The sequence below is a fragment of the Crocodylus porosus genome, unplaced genomic scaffold (assembly GCF_001723895.1).
Source record: "Crocodylus porosus isolate Cpor-Errol unplaced genomic scaffold, CroPor_comp1, whole genome shotgun sequence".
NCBI lineage: Eukaryota > Metazoa > Chordata > Crocodylia > Crocodylidae > Crocodylus > Crocodylus porosus.
In genome coordinates, this window is record NW_017728906.1 from 192,717,265 (window position 1) to 192,743,643 (window position 26,379).

At 41.4% G+C, this 26,379-nt stretch overlaps 1 protein-coding gene across 4 annotated transcripts in view; it reads left to right on the forward strand.

Moving 5' to 3' along the window:
• Positions 1-22,415, forward strand: part of DLG2 (discs large MAGUK scaffold protein 2) — a 1,592,593-nt gene extending 1,570,178 nt beyond the window's left edge. For 2 of the 4 annotated variants that reach the window (XM_019530399.1, XM_019530401.1), the window contains 7 exons: positions 4,264-4,314; positions 5,181-5,282; positions 7,577-7,749; positions 9,083-9,192; positions 14,067-14,123; positions 15,998-16,089; positions 17,145-22,415. In XM_019530399.1, the coding sequence (XP_019385944.1) occupies positions 4,264-4,314; positions 5,181-5,282; positions 7,577-7,749; positions 9,083-9,192; positions 14,067-14,123; positions 15,998-16,089; positions 17,145-17,251 (692 nt within the window). In that variant the 3' untranslated portion in view covers positions 17,252-22,415. The remainder of the gene's footprint in view (positions 1-4,263; positions 4,315-5,180; positions 5,283-7,576; positions 7,750-9,082; positions 9,193-14,066; positions 14,124-15,997; positions 16,090-17,144) is intronic. The other 2 variants (XM_019530402.1, XM_019530400.1) reach the window with 1 other exon arrangement.
• The last annotated feature ends 3,964 nt before the right edge of the window (positions 22,416-26,379 follow it).

A 26,379-nucleotide genomic window follows, 5' to 3' on the forward strand; every position in this document is an offset into this window, starting at 1 on the left:
CTCTTATACTCAGAACAAGGTTAACCTGTCCCTGGGCTGTTTCTCAGGAGAGTCCAAAAGGGAAGGTTTATATAATTTGGACTAGTACCCACAGAGGACTACTGTCCCTACCATGCTCTGCTTTGCCTTGCTGTTAGAGTCTCTATATAAAGCTGATCATGAACTACACAGATCATACAGACGACTTGTGAATCAAAAATTAATTCTCAGACAGCCGCATATACTGATGTACACATTTGCTCCCTCCGCTTGTTTTTTTTCCATTTGTAATAACTACAGTAAAACAGCTGTCATCATCTGATTACAAGAAGTAATGCTCCCTTACATGAATGTAGGTGCCATGGAAGGGACTGAGTCCTCTACCTGAAGCAAACTACATAAACAAGCCCAGACACCAAATATAGATATCTTAAAGTAAGCCCAAACAAATGCAACTTAAGTTATCTATACAGTTTTCCAAACCTGAAATGGACCAGGATGGGAAACTAGGCTCTATGATTTTGGAGCCACTTTTAATCCATTCTCATTTTTTTTTAACCTTCTGATGAATTTTCTTTTAAAGTCCAAAGGAGAAAATTATGTCGTTTGCCATCCAGTTCCACCCTACAGTTCCATAAGAGCAGAGTCAGCATGCACTAATTAAGCTGTTAAGGTGGGTGGCAAATGAGGCTTAGTTAAATGGTAAATAAAAGCTTCTACCCCACTGAATTTCACACACACCCTGAAACCATTGCACTGTTGTAGTGTTCCCACCATAAATTAATTCTGTATCTCTTTGTTATATTCAATACTTCAAAGACTGCTTCAGTTATTTTACAACTGATGTACAGATCAGCCCTTGAAGACTTATCAGATATATTTTATATTCCCCACACACAGCAGCATACACGGTAAAAAAATGAATGCCCATGGAAACTGATGATCAGTGCTCGCTATCCACACAAGTAAAACAAAGGATGGGCTGCAGATTTCCATGGTGCCCAGTGGACTTCAAGAATGGCCCTGAGGAATTTGCTTACCCAATTTAAAAATGCACTTAATTTTAAGCATGCAAGAAGTCCAGTTGACTTCAAAGGGCACATCCCCACAAGCAGGAATGTGTGTTTCCCTGGGGACAAGTAGCAGTGGCACAAGGTGTGCCACTGCTACTTGTTCCCAAGGAATGTCTGTGCCACATAGGCTCCAGTGCATGGCAGGTTAGCCTGGGTGGGGTAAGGGAGGCTGGGGCCAGCAACTGTGCTGGCCCCAGAAGCCTCCCCTGGGGTCCTGTGGGCCCCAGAGAGCTGCAGCTGCGGTGCTCCTATGCCAGAAAACCTGGCTGGTAGCTGCAGAATGGCTCTGGCCAGCCAGGCTCCGGTTTTGGGGAGTGTACACTGCTACCACCTACACTGCCCAACGTTTTTTTTGGTGTGTTTTTTTTTTGACCCCAGGATCTCCTGGGGTCATCCGCACATCCACACTTGTCTGGATGCACCCAAAATGTCTACTCATATGGATAAATAGCTTCCTGAGTCAATAGTTAAAATCCCAGCCCAATTTAAGTCAACAGGAATTTTGTAAATGACTTAAGTTTGGCCTGGATTTCTTGAAACATTTATGAAATTTAAAAAATGGCATTCTCTCCATAGCCCATTCTCTGTTGTTACTGCCAACAGGGATGAAAGTGCCAGTTTAGTGCCAGTACTATGATGCGAACATGTGTCTATTAGGAACTGGGCCAAAATGTATAGTAAGACCTGCAGTTCCTTCCTTTCTTTCATTATCATTTTATGCCAGTAATAGATTAGGCTGTAGAGAAGACTGACACATGTTTTCATGGGGCTAAAAACATATCAGGGACCTTTTTTTTAAAGCAACACAGTCGGCATGTCTACACATGCATTTATGCCAACTTAAATTTACTACACAGTAAGTTACTGCACAGTAAGAGTGAATAGGCTGACATCTACACGTGCAGGCATTAAACACATTAATGCTCTTGTGTGGACTGACTTGGGGCTAACTTTAGTCCCAAGTCAGTCCACACACACATGCGTGCACACACAGTGTTACTGTGCAGTAAGGCATCTATACATTCATTACTGCAAAGTAACTAATCGGGCATAAATTTGATACCTACATGATGCAGATATCAAATATGCGTTCAAGTCAGCATCAGTTACTGTATTTCCTGCACAGTATGGGCATGCACATGTAGACACGCAGCTGTACTGTGCAGTAATTTCAGTTACTGCACAGTAAATGCACATGTGTAGACGCGCCCAGTGTTAACCTTCTTGTTCTTCCTTAAGTTCTTCTTGCCACAGGCATCAGATTTTTGTATATTTGGATGCATCCACATGTTCATTAATGTGCAGTAGTTTCTGAGCGGTTAGTACTTGTAGTGCCGGTTCAAGGTTTTTTTGTGTCGCTTACTGCACAGCAGCCTAATAACACTGTGCAGTAGCATATTAGCATAGTTTCTGACAGGCATGCTACTATGCAGTGTTATTAGGCTACTGTGCAGTAAGCGACTCATGTAGACATGCCCTTTGTTGACCTGCATGCTGAAAGGTTCATTTAAGTGCAGGCAGATGAAATGAGAGAAGCCTGTTCAGTGAAATCTTTAGCACCTTTCAAATCTTTGCTTGGCCCTTCCCTAAGGGAGTATTGAATTGTTCTATCAACTAAAATCTCTTTCAGCGCATACAAGTGAAGTGTGAAATGTAGATAGTCAATAAACAGGGTGAGACGTCATCATCCTAAACCTCCCTGAGTCCAAACTATATTTTGAGGCTGTCAAAGGTGTGTGCACAAACATCTGACAAAGACCCAAAATGAGAGGTGCGCACACATTACTCACACAAGAAACTGAAAAAGTCATAGAATGCCTTTGCCAAGCATAGCTGTCTCCATCTGTAACCTCAATTTCATGGTTTTCCATTTCCCAAGTAAATAGTCAACAAGAATGACATGAAGGGCATACACTGTATTTGTGTGCAGTAATGACTGCAGAACTCAAATGAGAGGTTTGCCCCAAATTGAAGCACTTAGGTTCATTGCTAAACTGAGGTGAGGGAGAGAAAACCAGGCATTGCTTCATTTCTCCTCTTGTCTAGTTAGGACACTAGCTTGGGACTCCAGGAATATATCCAGGTTCCTCTATCTGCCAAGGGCTTCTAGTGAGACTAGTATAAAGTGGGAGGTCCTCAAAATTCCTGAGACTGTATGTGGTCCTGTGTCCACCTATCTGACCCTGAGTTTACCTGTCAAATCATAGAAAATACATCTGGATGGGACCTTGAGAGGTTATCTAGTCTATTCCCCTGCTCCACAGCAGAATCAACTAGATCTAAACCATTCCTGACAGACGTTTGTCTAACCTGTTCTTTAAAATCTCGAGTGATGGAGATTCCACAGCTTCCCCAGGCAAACTGATTTAGTACTTAATGTTCCTTACAGCTAGAAAGTTTTCCCGAGTGTCTGACCTAAATCTCCCTGCTGCAACTCAAAGCCATTCCATCTTACCCTATCCACAGTGGACGTGGAGAATAATTTATTACCTTCCTCATTTTTACATTGTTGTTCCCATGTGGCCCCTTCAGCCTCCTCTTCTCTAAATAAACCCAATCATTTTTTCTTAGGGCATGTGATCACATGGGCCAATAATGAATATTAGAACATGCATTAAACCCTATGTTAGTCAAATTGATAATGTTTTGGTTTTGTACTGCTTATCTAAAAGTTGCAGCACAAAACTTATACTCAGAGGGTAAGGAGAGGGTTGAGTCAACATTGTGCCCTTCTAATTAGAATCTGTTGTGAGGACTGATGTGGCCCCAGAGTATGTGAACCAGCCTAGAGGCATACCCTTGAGTGGCGTGTTGAGCCATCGCAGATGGGAGAATTTTTCCTAGGGTATTCCAGGAGGTCTCGTAATAAGCTGCCAAGCAAGACAATTATCTGTTAAAATCATGATCTGTTAAAATCATGCCAGGCTCCTATGAAGTACCACTGTTAATGAATCAGTAGAAGAAGCTTCATTACCATAGCTACTGCTATACTGTATCCTTGAAAAAGCTCATTTGTCAGTGGAAACAATTAAACAAATAGTGGGGGGGGAAAACTACCGTGAAGTTGTAAGAGACTTTGGAATGGTTCAGGTTAGAGCAGTCAGAGACAAATATTAAACCTGATCTGCTTCTATACAAAGAAATTCATAAATCTTTTCTATCGGAAGTGCTGCCTGTCAGTTTTAATTTATTTTCGTTCTTCTCTTATCAGGGGGACAAGAAGACTGCATTCTTTCTTATGAACCTGTCACAAGACAGGAAAGTAAGTTTCACCTGCTGTTGTGTTGCTTCTCTTAATATTTATTCTGCCTAGAAGCAGCCAAGGTTTGAGCTTTGTTATGCCAGGTGCTGTACAAGCAATGAATGAAAGAGTCACTGCCACAAAGAGCTTCTAATGTAAATAGACTTGCTACTCACTGGGTGCATCTACATATGCTATTAGCGTGATGCAATAAGCTCTGGCGCAATTAGCACCAAAGTCAGCTGCTCCCGGGCAGACTACATTACTTGTGTGCCTGGGGCCATAGCAGCCTGAGCCAAGGCAAAGTAGCCCTGGGCTGGCAGAAGGCCTGGCGAGGTAGCCCTGGGTTCTGGATGGCAGTGTTGGGTGGTGGAGGGGCTGGTTGGGGCACAGGAGTGCTGCAGTACAGGGCAAGCCACCAGGCAGCCCCCACAATTTAGCACCCTCATGCCCCAGCCAGCCCCAGTTACCATCTATATGTGCGTTTTGGTGGACTAAATTACTCCGCTACAGTGGAGTTAATTAATATACTCTGCCTTAATACTGGTGCATGTGTAAACCGTAATGCTTTACTGTGGAGCTAATTAGTCAACTGCAGTAAGTTGCATGTGTAAATGCACCCATTATGTATCAACAGTCCATTGGCTGCATGGATATATGCCATTCATCAGAAAGCTCTGGATCTGTGCCTTTCATACTAAGTAGTATCCATTTGCATTTACTTCTCCGTTCCAAAAATTAATTACTGTGACTTGACATCCAAGACTTTGATCCAAACCTATGGACAGGAGAACTATTTCCATGAATTACTGTGAATATTTGATGTTACTGCCAGAGTAAGGAAAGTTATAATCTCTATTAAGCTGTTTTTTCTTTCTGTTATGCAGTTAATTATACTAGACCAGTTATTATTCTGGGTCCTATGAAAGATCGGATCAACGATGATTTGATATCTGAATTCCCTGATAAGTTTGGATCGTGTGTACCACGTGAGTACTGTTTTTCTACCTGTTCCTTTATTCTGTAGTTGAGTTATATTCTTGGTGTTTCATACACAGTGAAATGCTGCGAAAGTTGCACTGATGTATTATGCAATTGCTCTTCTCAAAATCAGTTACTAAGATCTTTGAGGGGAAGGTACCAAAGTTAGCAGAGCTTCCATGAAGAAGTGCCTATTTGTAGAGCCATGTAGGAGTTGGAAAAATTCATATTTCTGAAAAAAAAATTAAATTGAAATTCAGAATTCCCCATTGAACAGAAAGGTTTAAAAATATATATATATCTGTTCAGAAATACCTAGAAATGAATTTTTGAGCATTTCCAGTTGGCTCCCAGGCTGTTCGCCTGGTTGGGGAACTCAGCAGGATGTCTGCCAGGCAGGCCACCAAGGTGGGCAACCCAGCATACAAGCTAGCTAAACTTTACACTAGTGAGCAGGCAGTGTGTAGAGTAAGAAAGACCTGGGATGCTCAGCTTCAGGCAGCCTGCCTACCAGTGTACCATGAAGCTAGGGAGCCTGGGCAGGTAGAGGATTCCTTGCTTCCAAGTAATCCATGACCCTAGAAGCCCAAGTTCGCCAGCAGGACCTTGGAGCCAGAGACCCAACCTCTGGCAGGCCAATGGGTAGGCTACTGATGATTAAGTAGAGTGGGAATTGAAGATAAAAACCCTGCCTGGTTTCATCAGAATTGACTATTTTCTTCAATTTTCTCTCTCCCTCTCTCTCTCCCTCTCTCTCTCTCTTAATTTCTGATTTCTAAATATCAATCAAACCTCATAATACAGACAAATTCATATTTTGAATGAGTACTCTGAGAATCCTGTGGGCAAGATTCTGCTCTAAATTACACCCTAGAAAGCCAGAATAATTCCATGATTATATTGTATTTACTGTCAGCATACCTGGGAGGAAATCTGTCCCTCAGTTAAGTTTGCTTTGCTTATTGTATGGACCATGACAGCTGGTTCTGTTTATTTAAAGACTTAATGATAAACCTCCTTCATTTTTATGCTGGTGCCAGTATAATTACACCGCCTGAACACTGTTGGACTTAAGAGCCCTTAATTAAACCTATCAATTAAATTACTATTCATTTTCCATTATTGTAACAGAGCACACAGACAGACCCAGTGTCCAGGAAGTTTTATATATATGTGCTGAAGGGACTAGTTTAATGACATCAGTGTCAGTCTGAAAGATCTTCAAGCTGGTATAAATTGTCATAGCTCCCTGGAAGGTAATTCGTATTATCTGACGATTTAGTTGCAGATGTGGAACATCCAGGCTCCTGGAAACATAAGATCAGATTGCGGTAGGTGTGAATCACAGTGGGCACATCTACACAAGAAGCTAAATGCACGGTAGACTGATTCTACTGCACATTAACATGTCATGGCAAAAGCTGTGCTATTTCGATAATGCGCAATAGAATTAGTCTACTTCACATTAGTGTTACTAAAAAGGCATGCGCCGGCACTACTGCACAGTTATTACAGGTACTAAACTTAATGCGCTGTAACTACAGCACATTAATGCACATGTAGATGTACGTACAGGGGAAGAGACTCAGTAATCAGCTGTTACCCAACTGAAGGCATTTGGCATGGGTGCTTTCATGGCTATCTGAGTACAGCTGCTTCCTTTTGGGTCCTGCAGAGGTTGCTGATCTCCAAAACATTTGTTTTGCCCTTGAAATGAATCAAATTATACCAGATGGCCGCTGTTTTCCAACTGTTTCCATAAGGAGGATGCATACAGAACCTTCACCTTTACCCACCACTTCAAATTAATTCAGATGAGCTCCATTTTCCAGAACAAAATAGAATAATTTCCTTTCAAAGTATACCTGGGTATAATGACGTCTCTATACATGGAGCTATTCCAAAAGATCTGTTGTGCTTTGAATTCCCACTCTACTTAATCCAAATTAACTTTTTAGTGTAGACAACCCCTACCCAAGTTTGCGGTCTGTTTCTGGTTTTTCTTCTTGAATGATTATAGGAGACAATGTGCTGTTTAAATGGGAGAACATCTTGGATGCCTTTCAGTCATTTGCCTCTATCCTCTGTGACCTCAGTCACCCCAAGTATGCAGGTCTTATCAAAGACTAAAAGGGCCTTTTTTGGGGGGATGATTGTTAAAGTATTGGCAGCATTTCTAAGTTGCAACTCGGATCTTATTTGCCCCAGGGTAGGGTTTGCATAACTTGTTCTTAAGTAGTAGTTTTTGCCTCAGGTGTTGCCTACAAACAGCTTGATTTTTCTCATCTTTTGTTACATACAGATACTACAAGACCAAAGCGTGATTATGAAGTGGATGGGAGAGATTATCATTTTGTCACTTCGCGAGAACAAATGGAAAAGGACATCCAGGAGCACAAATTTATAGAAGCTGGGCAGTACAATGATAATTTATATGGAACTAGCGTGCAGTCTGTGAGATTTGTGGCAGAAAGGGTAGGCTGACACACTATTTTTACTGCACGTGCAACAGAGCCTGCCTCACACCAAAGCTACCTATCAGATGTGACCTTCTGCATGTATAAAAATATCATGAGTTCTATTCCCAGCTCTGATATGAGCTACCTCTGTGACCCTCACCAAGTGATTTAACTTCTGAGCTTCCCTATCTGTAAAATATGGATACACATCTTTTCCATTGTGGTAGCTGCCAGAATATTTGCGTAGGTAATCTTTTTAAAGTGACTGAAGATGAAAAGTGATTTATAGGAAGTATTGTCACTACAATTTTTTGCAAGAAGTGCTTTACACATGTTAATAATTGTAGCCTTACAGACTTCTCTAGGAGGGAGGTAATTGTTGTTAGCCATGTTCTCTACATGTGAAAAATAAGTCACAGAGAAGTTAAAAGCCAAGTCCCATGTAATTTTTATATGTCTAAATGCTTTTATATGTCCAAATGTAGTTGTGCAAGTGGAAGCATGCTTGAAAGGCTACCACTATGGCCACATATGCAGCATAAAGCCACCCAGATAGGTTCATAACTGCATATCAGTCTTCCACATCATGCCTGGAGAAAAAATGTGACATTGGATGAGGGCATTCCCACCTTTTAACCTGATAACTGTGATGGAGAGAAAAGTGGGGTGTCAGAGGAGGAGGAGATGAGGTCCTTTTGAAAAGGTGAGAGAGATGTCCTCCAGCCCCTTTTGTCCCACTGGAATCATTAGTCTATTGAGTTGAAAGGTGGGCAAGCCCTTCTCCTCCGGTATCAAACAGTTGCCAGTTGTCATGTCTTTCCACAGACACTTTAAGAGACTTGCATGCACCTATCCAGGTGATCTTGTCCATTGAAGAGCCATACACTGAGAAAGGCAAGCGGAGGTACACATCAGGAAACAGAATCTAAAATCTTCCCAAGTGCCAGAAATGACACTTAGCTACATTTGGATGTCTAACTAGCACCTAGACCAGCAAAGACCATGACTTTTTACTACTGTATCACAAATTGAGCCCCACGCCTTCCCTGAGACCCACTCTAGTCCCCTAAATATCTAAAGACCAACACCCCCTTAACTGGATCTTAACTGATTCTCCAAAGCAGACAAATACGTTTGCTTCTGTATCTTCAGTGTATTATATTGGCATCACAGCAAAAGAAATGGTTTAGAAATAAACTGCTAAATAAATGCTCTGGAGTCCACCCTGTTTCTGGTGCGTCAGTGGTGATTCTCTTCTAGAACATTGCATTGTAGAATTGTTTCCTTTCTTAGCATTGAATTTTAATGCACACTACAGAAATAAACATATCATCGTCTGTTTCCAACAGGGCAAGCACTGTATACTTGATGTATCAGGAAATGCTATTAAGCGACTACAAGTTGCACAACTGTATCCCATTGCTATCTTCATTAAGCCTAAATCTTGGGAACCATTGATGTAAGTATGAACTCTTTGGGACTGTTTTTAGACCTCTGTCTTGGGGGTGCCAGCATTAGCCTGTTCTGCAAAGTCAATAGAAAACAAATCAAAAGAAACCTAAAATATCAAATGACTTATGTTCGTGTATATACGGTAATATTGAGCTGTCCTTATGAAACATATCTTATAAAGGAGCAAGCCAAGATAGACTACTAACCATGAGCATATGCTTCAAGAACTCTTAGAGGATGGCTGAGGTCCCAAGGGACTGGAGAATTACTAACATGGCCCCAGTCTTTAAAAGGGGAGGAAAAAAGGCCACAGGGAATCATTATTCAATTAGTCTAACCTCAATGTGCAGAAAGGAACTGGAACAAGTTTATTAAACCAACTATGTGTAAGCATCTAGAAGATAATCAGGTGATCAGAAACCTTCAAAATGGATTTGTCCATAGCAAGCCCTGTCAAGCCAATCTAATTTTCTTCTTTTGACAGGATAACTGACCTAATGGATAAGCAGAAAGCAATAAATATGATATGTGTTGATTTTTAATGAGGTTTTTGATACTGTCCCGCATAGCTTTCTCATAAGCAAACTAGAAGCATGTCATGCAGATAATTATCATGAGGTGGGAGCAGAAGTGGTTGAAAAATCACAGTCAGAAACTAATTATCAGTGGTTTGATATAAATCTAGGAAGACATGTAGGGTCTGCAAAGATGTGTCTGTGATTTGGTGCTATTCAATATTTCAATTAACTATTTGAATGAAAGAGTACACTCATAAAATTGGCAGATGGTACCAAGCTGGGAGGGGTTGGCGGCACTTTGGAGGACAGGCTTAACATGCAAAATTTAATAAAGACAAAGGAAGAAAAAAAATAGATGCGCAAATATAAGTGGTAGTACTGTACAAAAGAGCTTGGGGATTCAGCAGTACCCAAAATGAATATGAGTCAATAGTGTGGGCCTGTTGCAAAGAAAGCAAAGGTTATTCTTGGATGTATTAACGTGAGTCTCATCTACAGGAATATGTGCATGCAACGTAGTTACTAAGGGGTGAGGAAGACACCAAGTGCGTTGTGGTAACTGTGTGGGTGCGTGCCCTTAACTGTGTGGGTGCATGCCTACAGTAGATGAAAGTTAAATGATTGTAGTTTTTTCATTGAGCTCTACCATGAGGTAAGAGTGTACACATACGTAGCTTCTGCAGACCAGCTAATATGCAGTAAATCCCCATCCCTCTTTTACTTTCCAGTAACTAATCTGTGTGCCCATACTCTAAGTGGCGCAGGAGCCTACAATATGAGCAGGAACATGTTCACTTTTATATGGCTTTGCTCCAAGACATAGGAGATGTTTATTCTGCTCTACTTGGCACTGGTGAGGCTTCAGCTAGCATGCTATGTCCAATTCTGGGCAGCACATTTCAAGAGAGATGTAGACAAACTAAATGCAGTCCTAAGGGAAGCAACAGAAACAAAACATGACCCAAGAGTAAGGATTAAAAAAACTGGGCTTGCTACTTCTAAAAAAGAGAGGACTGAGGGGAGATATGATAACATTCTTCACTACATGAAAAGTTGTTAGAATATGGATATACAAAAAACTAGAACTCTTGGTCCCAAAATGATACCTTTTATTAGGCCAACTAAAAGGTATCATGTTGGAACCAAGAGCTCTAGTTTTTTTGTATGTCTTTTTGTCTCAGACCAACATGACTACCAAGTGCACCCCTTAGGATATGGATGGCAATCAGATATTCTCCACATCCACTTAAGGCATAGCAGGAAGTAACCTATTTAATTTAATGCAATTTGAGCTTGAAGTTGGATATTAAGAAAATCTTTCTATGAGGATGGTTAAGCAGGATGCTCTGCTATCCTCACTGTTGAAGGTTCCTAAGAACAGGTTAGACAAAGATCAGTCTGACCTCGGGATAGTCTATCGTAGTCAATTCTGCCGTAGGTCAAGGTGATGGACTTCCCAAGGCACCTTGTAGCCTTATATTCCTGTGAATTTATGTTGCTTCAGAATGGACTTGAAAGTCTGACAGCCTCCGTTTTGTGTCCATCACACTTTTTTTTCAGAGAAATCACTAACCAATATGGGTTTTCCCCATCTGTAGAAAGATTTCATTATTTGTTGAATACTGACATTGCCTCTGGCATGGCACAAACGCTCTGAGGAGCATGTAAATCTAAACACACACACACCCCCACACACAAAGGGACATAATATAAAAAGTAGAGGTAAAAATAATATAAAGGCTTTATCTGTTTAATACAATATCTAGCCAGCTCTGTAAAGCACTTTGAGCTCACTGGACAAAAAGTGCTATATGGATGTAATGTATTATGACTATTCGCCTGTTATTAAACAGAAGAATGCTAATATTAAGCTTAGGTCTTCTTGAATTAGAGTTAGTGGCAGTTTCCTTAAGGATATGTATCAAAAATATTGCTAGGCTATTTTTCACTTTCACTAGAATTAAAAAAAAGCTTTCAAGTAAATCTCATCAGAGCTGACAGCACTGAAGGGACAAACAATGCAAAATCCATTTTTTTTTTGCAGTTTGAATAAGTGACTTTTATAGCTTTCTGAGCATTTTATTTTAGAAGTGCTCTGCAAACGAAACTTTCCATTAGAAATTAAGGCTTTTGTTGGCATCAGCAAACACCCAGGGTCCTTGTCACTCAACAGTGTTTATTAGTAGTAGTAAGGTTTATATGAGTAGCCAGCGCAAGCAGAATAAGACAGTTACTACAAAAGTTAAGAGAAGCATAGAATGCACCTAAAATGACTGGAACATGCTTTCCCCCACAGTTCATAGTCCCACAATAATCTCTTTAATATGTGCCTAATGGATCAAACATTGCCAAAAATTAATTCTGAATATAAATATGCATGGCTTTTAACATTCGATTCGAAGTCGGACTCAGCCCAAATCAGAGACAGAGATTCAGTTCATTGATTCAGATTACTGTCCCCAATTCGATTCAGCTGAATCTGAATCTGAAGATTCAATGCTGATTCAGAGAATCAGCAATTCAGCCATAGACAGTTTTAAATGCTTTTTCTACATACCTTGAGGTACCAGGCACAGCTTGTGAATGCTGCGATGGTGGGACAAATGGAGCATCCCACAGGAGTGCAGGGGGACCCCGCATGTGCTTGGCAGTGAACCTGGAAGTGGACTGGAAGTAGTTCCAGTCCACTTCCAGGTCTGCAAGGGAGCACACTGGGCCCCCTCTTCTCCCCGTCCTCCCCCACACCTCCCTGGCTCAGCGATCAGCTGTGGGGGACCCCAGGTGCCCCCCCCCCCAGACCCAGGAAGCACCAGCTGCTGAGCTGGGGGGATTGTGGGGTGGGGGGGAGCCCATGCACTCACTGGTGGACCTGGAAGTGGAGCAGATGTGCATCTGGTCCACTTCCAGATCTGCTGCTGAGTGCACTGGGGAGCCCCCCGCGCTTCTGTGGGACGCTCCATCTGCCCCAGCATCGCAGCATTCACGAGCCACCTGGTACCTAGAGTTGTGTAGAAAAAATGTTTAAAGCTGTGTCTATGTGCGAATCGCCGAATCTTTCCGAATCTCTCCGAATCAATTCCGAGGGTTCTGATTTGATTCGGAGAGGTTAAAGGGTTTCTCCTGATTCAATTCAGATTTGGAGATTCAGCCACCAAATCAGGCCAAATCTCCACCAAATCAAATCAGGAACTAAAGCTTTACACAGCCCTACCTACTATGGATGATGTGGATCTTGTATCAAGATGTTTTATATAATTATAGTAGTTCCCCAGTGGGAAGAGGAACTGTACCTTTATACCAATATAACTGTGTCTTCACTATTAATTGTTATAGGTTTATACTCATAACCTATTCAAGCAAAAAAATCACATGCCTACCTGAAAATAGTTATATCAGGACAAATACCTGGTTATGAACCAGTTAGCTATACTTAAGTCATTATTTCCCCTCAGAAAACCATTATCAGAGTCAGTGTCATAACAAACCAAAACTGCAATAGACAAAATATTGCTATAAGCAGGAAAAAACACAGAAATAAAACTCAAAAAGCTGCTTTATTGCTGGAATGATTCTTTAAAGATAAAGGGTCTGATCTCTAATAGATCTCATTTACACTATTCTCGCAATTTGCAAAGGAGGTTTAAAGTAGGTGTCGTTTAAACCCCTTTACATTATAGCCACAAGGCCTTAGCCCAAAAGAGGCTCATGCCTGGAATCTGTTAGATAACAATCCTTCCAATACATAGAATTGGGAGTATTACAAACTTAGCAGTATGGGACAAATTTGCATATACTAATCCCTAGTCTATTAATAAAACCCTTAATTTTGCAATAAGCCTTCCCTGTCTTGTATACTGTAAATCTGCTTCCTGGAGAAAGGCTGTACTTCATAATACATTTACTAAGATGTTGCTATACAGAGTACATGATTATTAGAGTAACCTTTGCAGGGTTACAGGCTTAGTTATGCAGACAGCTGCTTTAGAGACAGTAATAGAAATATATTTTTGTAGCTTTAAGCTCCACAACGTTTACTGTACTTTTTAGGAGGCAGATTTCTATATCCTATGAAAGAAACTAAGTAGTCAGTCAGCTGTAATAAATCCATGCTATCGTGGCCCTTCATACATCTTCTTTTATGCATCATCATGCACATAATTCCCAATGCACATTGCACATGTTCTATATGCAGCCCATTACCGCATATTCACATGATTCAGTGATTAAATCAGGTTATGTGGAATATAGGATGTTTCCTTTCTTTCTTCCCCTGTCTTGGGACAAAGTCCCCTCTTATTCTAAACAAAAATAAACTGTGTAATAGAAAAGGTAAAACAAACTAGGTCTATATGTTTTTGTTAAGGTTTTGGACATCTCCTGGTATACACGAGGCACTAAGTCAATATGGACTCTACCCTTTGTGAGTTACAATATGCAATATTAATGGCTGTACATGCACATACATACATGACAGGACATTTCTTACAATTATTAAATGCTGCCCTTGCGAACATAAATGTTCCCTCAAATCATGAAATGGTGTAATCTTAGAGTGTTGTTGGACCATTTTTATCTTGTACCTCTTCTTGTACTTTATCTTGTACGTTAAATTACCCTGTACATTTTTATCTTGTACACTTCATGATATAGAAACTACACAGTTAACAAGAAAAACAGAAACAGGTACTCTGACAGATATGCAACATGAAGCTTACTTTTCTGTTGGGAGTTTTGTTTTTCACAGTTTTCTGTGATTTTGATCATTGAATTTAAACTCATATTAGCCCACTTTGTTCACCTTTGAGGTCTGCTATTGAAGAAATGGGAAGGGAATAACAGACCAGGTCAGGGTCTTCAAACAAAAGGAATATAGGGGACTAAATAGGGGGAGATGTAAGGCATGACGGTACAGAAGAATGTAAGTGCCTGTATTCAGAGAAACATATGGACTAAATTCATGCTAAGGAGCTTGGGGAAAAACAGTGTTTTCTAGCCGCAGTATAGAATCATAGAAAATTAGGGTTGGAAGGGACCTCAGGAGGTCATCTAATCCAACCCCCTGCTCAAAGCACGACCATCCCCAACTAAATCATCCCAGCCAGGGCTTTGACAAGCTGAGCTTTCAAAACCTCCAAGGATGGAGATTCCATCACCTCTTTATTTAACCTGTTTCAGTGCTTCACCACCCTCTTACTAAGAGAGGTTTTTTTCTTAATATCCAACTTAAACCTCCCTTGCTGCAACTTGAGCCCATTGCTCCTTGTGCCGTCATCTGCCGCCACCGAGAACAGTCCAGCTCCATCTTTTTTGGAACCATCCTGCAGGTAGTTGAAGGCTGCTATTAAATTCCATCTCAGTCTTCTCTTCTCTATACTAAATAAGCCCAGCTCCTTCACCCACTCCTCACAAGTCATGTGCCCCAGCCCCCTAACTATTTTCACTGCCCTCTGCTGGACTCTCTCCAATTTGTCCACTTCCTTCCTGTGGTGGGGGGCCCAAGACTGAACATACTACTCCAGATGTGGCCTCACCAGTGCAGAATTGAGGGAAATAATCACTTCTCTTGATCCACTGGCAATGCTTCTGCTAATGCCATTAGCCTTCTTTGCAACAATAGCATACTGTTTGCTCATATTCAGCTTATTGTCCTCTGTAACCCCTGGGTCCTTTTCTGCAGAGCTGCTGCCCAGTCAGTCAGCCCCCAGCCTGTCCTGTGCGTGGGATTGTTCTGTCCTAAGTGCGGGACATTGCACTCATCCTTATTGAACCTCAAGAGATTTCTCTTTGTCCAATCCTCCAATTTGTCTAGGTCTCTCTGAATCCTAGCCTTACCCTCCAGTGTATCTACTACTTCCCCCAGCTTGGTGTTATCTTCAGACTTGCTTAGGGTGCACTCTATGCCTTCTTCCAGGTCATTGATGAAAAAATGGAACAAAACCAGCCCCAGTACTTCAGTGGGAGTTTGCCCAACACACAGCCTAGTCCCAAGTCTATCAGTCAGAAGGGTCCCCTTTGGGAGTGATCATCTTGCTCTCCTTACCCTTCTCTCAGCATGCACTATGATAAGAGACATTCTCCTCTCTCTTGATCCCTAAACTTTCAATGATACACAGAGATAAGCCATAAGTGACTATTGTGATAGTGTATTTTGACCCCCTTACATTTAACCCCGGAAATTCTAGTATCAAGCCCAATAACTTACAAAGATACAGCATATCTTTGAGTAGAGTACGTTGCTCAATCTTGGTTTATGCAGACTCAGTAATTCAATTATTGCTTTCAATGTGTTTTTAGGGAAATGAATAAACGTCTTACAGAGGAACAAGCCAAGAAAACCTACGATCGTGCAATTAAGTTAGAACAAGAATTTGGAGAATACTTTACAGGTACAAAATACTTCAAAATGTGTCCCCGCAGATTCAGTCCATGATCACAAGTGGTTTATGTATAGTATGAAGCATTATGCATGCTTAAAGAAGACAGTATTAATTCATGTTGAAATCAGTGGGAGTTGAAAGTTTCCAATATCGTGTACATTTGATAAGGTAATGGATATGCAAGAACTGGATTCTGTTCCTGTTGAAGCCAGCAGCAAAGCTCTTATTAACTTCAGTGATGTGTGAAAAGCCCTCACTGACACAATTCTTTCCCCACAGAACTCAGTAGACTTCTGCCATTGATTTTAATAGGTGAATGTCATGTGACCAGACTGGCACTGACCAACAGAGAATGCCATCCCAACTCAAGGAGAGGATTCAACATTGTGCATACCCAGTAGATGGGCATGCCTCCCTCCAGCCCTAAACTTAGAGAGCAGTGAAATTTAAGGCACTCCCTTGTCCTAATCATTTCCTATAGGCTGGCTTAGGCAGCTCCTTCATCGGGGTGCTGGCTGACGCACCTCATTTTCCCTATGTAATGTATATTTGGGGCTGTGGGTTCTTCTCTAGTCACCTAAAACATAGCCATTAGACTCAGGGTTGCAGCTCCTACATCCTTTGAGATTCCGGATTTTAGTTCTGAAAGCCACACTACTCTTTCCCTGAGGTTTCCAAGTTTGTCAATAGATGGGTTGATTAATGCATCTGTTCTGAACCTGTTGTTGGAGGTTCCCCAGCAAAGTATAAAACCTGACTCCAAGAGCAGGCCCTCTTTGGGATGAAAGGTTCCAGGATGATACCTCCTGCTGAGGTAGAAGTGAACCCCGATTAAATGGTCTTATAATAAACAGTAGCAAGGGATAACTTTTATGGTGGGTTGACATTGTATTGGATTCATTTATCACCTTCATAGTCCATGTTTATTCCCTACACAACACAGTTTGCATGTATTATTATTTCTTCCCATTTCACGAATCCCATGTTAACACTGAAACTGTACTGATAATTGATGCTCCAGAATATATTCACTAAAAAAGGTTTGGTATGTTTCCTCATTACAGCTATTGTCCAAGGAGATAGCCTAGAAGATATATATAATCAATGCAAACTTGTAATTGAAGAACAATCCGGGCCTTTCATCTGGATTCCTTCAAAGGAAAAATTATAAATTAGTCACTTCACATCTGATAATGAGAGAAGAATATTTAGAAGAAAACTATAATATACTATTTGGAGGCTTTCCTGTTTTTGTTGCATTTATGTTCTTGCAGTCAATGTGAATTTTTATGAATGTACAACACAAAGTGTTTGAAGCCATGAAGGACACTGATGGGTCAAAAGGGTAGGAACAACAAGACTTCTACCCTATAAAGCGAATCTGTCATGTGCTCAAAGCACCAGTTGTAGGTATAAACTTTTGATGTGGAGACCCTCTGTCAAGGGGAGCTAGCCACCTACTGTGCCCAAAAGGACATTCTGATCGAATGGCTGAGCTCAGTATGTTAGTTGTTGATCGCTTTAAAGAGAAGTTCCCAGCTCTTCAACCTCATAGAGGGTTTGATCCTGCAAGGCTCTAAACACTTGACCCCAATTCATGTGTATGTGAGTAGTCCCATTGACCTGGACTCATTTGCAATCTTACTCTACACTGCACGGTCACATTGACTTCCATAGGGCTACTCATGGGCTTAAAGTTTAGCATGGGTATAAGTGTTTTGACAGATTGGGGCCATGTGCACCTTGCAGGATCAAGCCCAGACAACCTGATCCAGTTGCTACTGAAGTCCGTGGAAGGACTCCCATTGACTTGACAAGGAGCTGGATCTGGTCCTTAGCTTGTCATTGCACATCTGTAGTTGGTACACCTCAACTTTGGTAACTATGCACATCCTTTGATTTCTGAAAACAAGACGAGCATTTCCTTTTCTCCTCTGGATACTCTGTGACATCAGGAAACAATAACCATGTAGATTATGTTAAGGGAATTTGGGGGTAGAAAGGGAATGGAAGCATTTCCCATCACGTGTATGCACACACATGCACCACACACACACATACACACACACACACACACACACACACACACACAGAGTAGGATTCACAGTACCTAAACTGACAAGGAGGGATACAGCTGGGAAAAGCTTTAAAATTTTTGATTGTCTATTTTATCATTTATACAGACAGAAGGCACTTAAAGATGGAATAATTTATAAAATAAAAATATATTGATGTATAGAAACTAATTTCTATAGGTGAAAAATGTTTTTGTGAGATATTTTGTAAAGATTAATTAATGGAAAGATTAAATATTTACACCCTTGTCTGGCTGTAAAATGTAAAGAGGATCCTCAAGTTGCAATACCCCTTTTTGCAACAGATTCTCTAATAATATTGACAAACCATCTAACTTCTTAAATTGTAGATGTCAATTTTGTTTTTTGAAGGGTTTTTTTCCTCAATCTAATCTTCCTTCTTTCTTTTATTTAACCATGATGAACTCCTGTGGAAAGAACTCTTGAATTGACTGCCGTATAGGATAGATTTTTTTTCTTAAGTGTAAACATGAAGCATCTTTAAACCGAAGCTGATTATTTTTTCCAGAAGCAAAATCTCAGTGACTTAAATGCAGTTTATGATTTTCTCCTCCAAAGGGAACCATAAGCTTCATTTGAAAATGTTTTATAATTGTTCCTGATTCTTTAAGTGAAATGCAAAAAGCGCTTATTCTTTTTTGCCAGTAGACCACAGAATAACTTGTATCTTCATTTCATTTCCTGGTCAACAAGGGTTTTAAAAGATGATATGGAGCAGTGGATCTTTGGGGGGGATTTGGGGAAAATCTGTGGAATTTCAATTTGGGGTATGAGAGGGTGGGGACTTCTTGTTTTCTGGTTCACTGGGCCCTTCCATTGTCTACTGATGACATACTTCACTGTAGCATACAAGGAGGATCCTTAGAAAATACATGATGTTGTTAAACTGAATCACCTTTGCTGCTGCTTGACCACGTTTTATAGAAAACCTGCAGACTCCTGCCTAGTGCACTACAGGAGTCTGGTACTTCTGAGCTGGTGGCTGCTTCAACCCTACCTTTTAAGACTATTGCCAAGCACTTAAGTTATCTGAACGAGCAAGGGAATATTCAGGTACTTGCCTGTTCAAGACTTACATTGCTACACACTGTTAGCCTATGACAAGTACCTCCAGCTGCCCTTGAGATGAGCAGATTAGCTGGATGTTCCTAATGCAGCCATCAGCAGTGACAGGGTTAATAATTATGGACACTTTATGGGCTATCACTAGGCTTCATGGTTAATGCCCTATTAAGATGATTGTGAGAAGCTGTTGCTTCTTTTAATTGCTAATTTATCTGCCTGGTCAGCAGACAAGTGTATCAGTAGAGTCTCCAAGTGATCTTCATAACCAGAAGGGCTAGAAATTTTTTTTTAAAGCTAACCGGAGAAATGAAAGCTTAGATTTTTGGATACATTTCCCGAAATCCACACGATGACCCCAGATCTTTGGAAATCATGGGTTTTTCCATGTCAGCAAAGTACCATTGTCTCAACTTAGGCTTTAGGCCATCTAAACTGAAAACCAAGTATCCTAAAGCAGAAACTTCCGTTCTAATTCTCAGCTCTGTTTTTAAGCAATCCGATCTGCTTCTTTGTTTCTTAGTTCAGCATGGAGCTTTTTAAGATACTATTAGTAAATGTTTTGTTTTGTCATGTGCTGTGCTTTACAGTGAACAGTAACACTATGGCTGAGTACAATCAGTTCTCCATCAGTCCTTGGTTACTGTAGTAACATAATTTATTTTTCCCTGTCTGTTGTTTGTGCTTCCAGTTTAGAGTTGCCATTGCACTTATATATTTTTTTTTTTAAATAAAACGTATGTATTTAAAAAAAAAATCACCAAGAGAAGCAGTGAGAGGTCTTATTTCTGTTAGGGCTTACGGCTCCATTTGTCCTGTGTCCTGATGTTTTTCATTTCACATTATGACATTCTTCATGCTGCAGCTAATTTTTGTATCGCAGCCACATTTGAAGTCACGTTGGGTGGTAAAGGGGGAAGAGAAATCTGACGTTAACTTAAAGTGACATCTGGTGCAAAAAAAAAAAGAAAAATCCAAACCGTCACCATTTGGCACTTCAGACCATACTGGTGCTAACACCATTAAGCATAATCAGATTCTCACTCTATCCATGTAAAGGACTTGCAGGTGTCTAGACACAAGACAACATGCAAAGGCTGGACCCTTTAGGGAAAGTGCCAGATCATATCACTGGTGCTATTTCATATGTTCTGGCACAATGTGTAGCACCATAGGGTCTAAGTTGAACCAAAAAATATCATGGCTTGCTGTCCACCCATGAGTGATCACTTTGACATCTTACTCTCTTTGTGCAGATTTGTGCAATATTTCAAACTATTTATTTCTCCTTCCTGCACATCATCTCCTGGGCACTGAGCTCTCTTAGTATTTGCTAATGGGGCTCAGTGAACCTTCACTCTGAGAGTCTAACTACCTAGTGCTAGAATCACGAGCCAGTTTAAGAGCCTCTCCTCTTTGCTTAGCTCCCTCTTCCTACAGATACAGAGGCACCCTGCCCGTGCTAGTGCTTTATAATTTCTTCGGTATTCAAGGATGTCTCTAAATAAATATTCTGTAATGTAACTGTGTTTGTAGCTAGCATGGTTTAGTGCTCCAGTGTCGATAGGGCCCTAGAAGCCACCCTGCAAAAGCCAGGGTTAAGAGATCTCTCTGTTGCACTGAAATTTCAAATCCTCATCCTGGAGAGCAGTGCTGAATCTGAGCAAATAATAATGGTGAGTCATTGTCAGTTAACTCCTACTGAGCGATCACTGTCCCGCTATGAACATGGTTTATCTCCGGAGAGTTTGTTTGTTGTCCCTGGACACTTGCACTGCTCTAAATACTTATCAAAATTCAGCTGAATCACGTCTTTGGTTTTTTCCATTAAATCCACAAAAGGATGTTTCAGCATGTCACCATACATGTAAGTATTTAGAAAAAGCCTGAAGAACAGAAGTCTCTGTTCTCTTCTTAAAGGCTCAGAGTTAAAGCCAGCCTCTGTTTCCATTCACAAAAGGCAGCCTTCAGTCAGTTGCCTCATTTAATTCCATTGTTTTCTTTGAACCATTCTTTATGCATGGGTTTCACCGTATGACCACTTTCATGCTGTTGCGCCCATTTTTCGACTGAGTCAGTGTATTCTCCAGTCCCATAAGATGTCATCAGTTAGCTCAGAAGTAATAATTAGGTCATCATTATATTAAAAGAAGGGCGGTTCCCTTGAAGTATGACAGGGCACAAAACATCGTCAAAATCGGACAGTAAATTAAACCTAATTGCTAAGCAGTAAATATATAAAAGTAGATGAGTAAGAAGCTGGATTCCCAGATGGCATAAACTGCTGTCGCTGTGTTGGTTTCAGTGGCATTCATCCAGTGTATACCACCTTAAGTTATATGTAGCTAGCATTTGCTCCTAGTTAGGCCAATATTTAGGAAATAAAATCCATTTATAAAAGCGACTGGATGGGTTTAAGGGCCAAGCTTTCAGAAGTGTTCAGTGCCCTCAGCTTGGGTCATGCTTTTACAAGTTCTCAGCTCCCACTTTGATCTATGCTTTTTTTTTTCCTATCTGCATTACTGTGGTGCCTCCTATAGTCATGGACTGAGACCCCACTAACCTAGGTGCTATGTAAACTGTCACCAGAGATTCAGTCCATGGCCAGATATTCAAAAGGATGCAGCCCACTGAAAACAATAGGAGCTACTGGGCACTGGACATTTTTTGAGTCTGTCTCGAAAACAGTGAGAATCACACCATACCAGTGTCCCTCACACTCAGCTAGTGCTGCGCATGGTCTGACCCTCAGTAACAACAGGGAAGTGACAATGATGGCCTGATATAAGACTACGTGTGAGGGTAGGATGCACCACTAGCAAAACGCTGGGAAAGATCTAAAGAAACACGGCTGTTAAGTCCCAGCGGGATAATGAACTTTTAATCCTTTTCGTTTCCGGATTTGCGTTTCCTGGGTTGGAATCAGCTAGTCTGAAGTTTCGAGTGCAACAGGCTGTATACAGTAGACTGCTTTTGTTTGACACCTTTGATGATGTGTTTCTCTTTAGCAGGATGTTTCTCAATCCAGCTGTGGTTTGGGGTACACTGAATCGGAACTGGCGTTTACAAAATACACTATACAGCTTTCACTCCTGTTAAGTGTAAATATTCTCCGCGTCCATTCCATTTGTGTAAAGAATAAAGCACACACAATTATAAAATTAAGATGTATATTTCTTACTAGCTGTGTCCTTGCTTATTTATTCCGTTCCAGGCTCTGAGCTGTGGTTCAGTTGTAAATGCTTGATAGAGTGTTTATAAATATGTCATGAATTTTATTACAAAATATTAATATTAAAGCATTTTTACACTTTATAGCAAATGGCTCTTTCACAAGGCATAATTTGTCTTCTTTCCTTGAAGTGAACTGGTAAAAGAGAATGAATACGCACTTCATTTGGGCTGACATGCTCAGATTTATTACACGAGCTGAACTTCCCAAGATAAGCACGGAAGAGGAACGGCAATAAGACAACAGCTCCAGAGTTCCCTCTCCCTTTTTTTGATGTGAATCAGAGACCTGAAATATTTTGCTGGGAAGATGAAATCCTAGGGAGAAATGCTGTTTTCCTTATTTCTCTTCCTTTGACATTCATTGGGTGCATGTGCAACACATGCACAGCCACAAATGGGGAGGTTTCTTTCTGTTTTTCTGAGCTTGCTATGTGACCATCAGACTGAAGAGATCATATTTCCTTAGTCCGCCCACCAGAGTCACAAATGCTTACAGCTGGCTTAGTGGAGCACACGCTCGGGTTGTACGGTGTTCTCGGGTTGTGCGCTCGGGTTGTACCGGCCTTACATTGCAGCTGGATCCCTGCAGATGGATCGATATTTGGGCTCGCGTGAAGCCTGATTGGAGGGCCAGTGATTTTAATATTACCTGACAGAAGAAATTGAGGAATGGGTTAGAGAAGCATACCCATATGAACAGTATGCAGGGCAAATCCACAAAGCCTGACATGCAATCTTCACAAGATGATTAGCAGTCAAACTAATCATGGCAATATTTTGTATTACCTGGGCAGAGTCAGGATCTGAGTCCTACGGTGTCCAGATGAACATACAGCCTTTGTCTCAAATCTGAGTGTTCAGGGGAAAATGGCAAGATCTCAGTTGCTGCTGTTGTACTTACTGAGAGACTTTCATAGCTTTGGGTTGCTGCAGCAGCAAGCTTATCAGCAAATCTTAGCTGCTCTGTGGAACAATATCTAAAGTCTTCCTCTCTGCTGTCACACTCCCCGCTCCTTAATGACAACTCTGAACATTTATATAGCACTTTTCATCTTCAAAGTGCTACTCAACCATGAACAGATTAACTCCTTGGGCTATGTTCTGCAGATACATCAGAAACTTGTAAAATGGTCCCTGCTTAGTTGAGACATAAGAAATAGCCAAACTGTTGGAGAGCCGTGTGTGTGTGTGTGTGTGTGTGTGTGTGCATGCGCATGTGTGGAGAGCCGTGTGTGTGTGTTTGTGTATTCAGGCAGTGGCAGTAAACCCAGGTGGTTTGCCTTGTCATACCAAGTATGCTATGCATCTCCTCCCGTTCATACCAGTGCAATTCCACTCAATGCCAGTTGGGTTGCAAGTGATTTCAAGATGGTGAGACTGGCCCATGTAACAGATAGGAAAACTAAATCTGCGGAAGTTTGCACTTCGTGCTTGGAGGTGCACCAAACAAATGGCTGAGAAGGACAAGCATAATCAATCCATCTCCCACACACTCTGCTCACTTCTTTCCTCATATACAGACAAAGACCACAGGTCTTTATAATAACACAGGTGATATACAGTTTTGTTAACTTCTTTGTAGAGCTAGCCAGATTCCCAGGGTAGAGTGCTCAATATTGTCGAAAGGCCTTCTTTTCACAAGTGACTCGACAGCAGACTCACACGAGTATTTAGGCACCATTGTAAATCCAGCTAGCCGCCAGAAGCAGGTTTCATTTTGATTTTCTATAGGTGTTAAGCACATAACCTGCAAAGATGCTCACAAGACCTATACAAATCTGGCCTTTAAACACTCAGGACCATCAATTTTATAGAAAACCAATGACAGTTAAGTACCCAGGTCATTTCTGAACATGAGATCACTTGGGGCTTGTCGAGCCTTCTTTATCCCCTCCTGCCCTCAAGTCTGCATGGTATTAATCATCAAGAAATCCAAAACATGCTGGTGTACTCTGTAATAGCTGCATCACAGGAGGACCTAGCTAGAGGCGTGCTAGAAAAGCCCTTCTTACTACTAGTACTACATAAGCATCACAATGTTCTTGTTTGCTTGGGTGCTTTTTATCAATGTAAAAATAGCTATATCATCTGAGCTTGGCTTTCAGGAATGGTTTGGATGACTTGAGCAGTCCTTTGACTGGGGGAGAAAGGCGGGTTGATTCTGGGCAATACTCCTGCTGCGGCGTCTGCTGCTTACAGACAAACTGTTTCCTTGATAACTTCTGCTGCTGGCATAGCAGAACATGCTAAGGAGATGGCTTCAATTTTAGACCACAAGCAACTAGTGCTGAAGATCATTCACCACTGCAAGCTGTATGTCAGCAGGAGGTCCTGGAAGCTGGTGACAAACTGGGAACAAAGGAATTAAGACTCTTAGACCAGTGTAGTCAATGGAGTTAGGCTGCAGTAAAACCCACTTGTGGCGGCGATGGGACCCAGGCCCATGTGATACACCAAATGAAAAGATAACCGTGAGTTGTGGGGGTTGGGGAAGGTTCACCCAATGTTTTTGTGGCTGAAGAGCTAATGAGTGGGTTAAAGATAAATGTGTTTGAGTGGTCACTGTATACAAAAGGGCTAGAAACCTGATTCAGGCACCAGGGGAACTGCAAAAAGTATTGGTGAACTCAGTGGTGGAGGTCTAGGTGAGAGAGGGTAGAGTGACTAAAGAATGAGAGGAAGTTTGGCAGGGAGAAAGGGGGTTAAGGTGGTGAAAAGGGCATGGGCACGATGCTGAGGTCCCCAGAGAAAGGAGAGGTAATATGCACAATTAGCAAAGCATATGAACTAGCAGAGGAGGACAGTTAAGGGATGTGCAAAAAAAATTTGTAATGAGAAACTGGAGTTGTTTGAGACCCCAGTATTTAAACAGGGTAGCTCATTAGCATTTTACACCTACTTTGTACTAAAAGTAGGGCTAGAGGGGATCTTGTGGGGGCATTTAATCCAATCCCCTGCTCATCCTTGACTAAATCATCCCAGCATAGTGTTTGTCTAACCCACTGTTGAAAATGTGCAGGTTTGGGAGATCCTACAGCTTCTCTAAGTAGCCTGTTCCAATGCTTGACCACCCTCAGGGTGAGGAAGTTCTTCCTAATTTCCAACATAAATTGCTTTTGCTGCAGCTTGAGGTCATTTCTTGAAGTCCTGCCCCATACAGCCACAGAGATGGAGTATCAGACCCAAGAATGGGACTTGGAACATAAAAGGCTTTGCAGGGAGATGGGGTGTCTCTTTAAACCACCCTTAGAAGCTGCTCCATCAGCAGTGCCAGTGAGGATGTGTCTTGGAGGGGATGGTAATGAAATGGAGCACAGGCTCTTCTATTAATTATAATGGCATGGCTGTATTTGTCTTTGAGCTATAAAATGCTTGGAAGGTCTCTAGGGTTGTCACTCAGAAAAAGTGGAGGCAGATCCCCTGCTGTTGTAGGTCCTCGAGGCTGAGAATCTGAGCTGTAACCGGTCTCGTTGTAGCAAACGGATGGGAGAGGTGACACGCTACGAGGAAATAAACATGCACAATGAAACGCCGACAGAACAGATGAGCTGTGCAATGCTTCTCTTGGTGGAAGGAGGTGACAAGGGAGAATTGCTGAGAAGAACTAACATCACAGGCTGCAGTGAACGAGAGCATCTTCTCCGCCTTCTCAGAGAAGACACGCTGCCCAGACATCATTTGCAGCAGCAGCTTTTCAGTGTCTTTATTACATTTCGAACCACCAGCCTAGACTACCACAGTTAAAACAATGCTAGAATCTCGGCAGTGTCAAGCACAGCTGCACTTCCAATTTTCTTGGGAAGAAAACCTTGTTAAGCTCAAGGAAACAAAGTACAGATTTGGCAGAGTTCATGCCAGTCTAAAGAGTTTGTAGGTGTGTATTTATCAGCGATTAGTTTTCATCTAG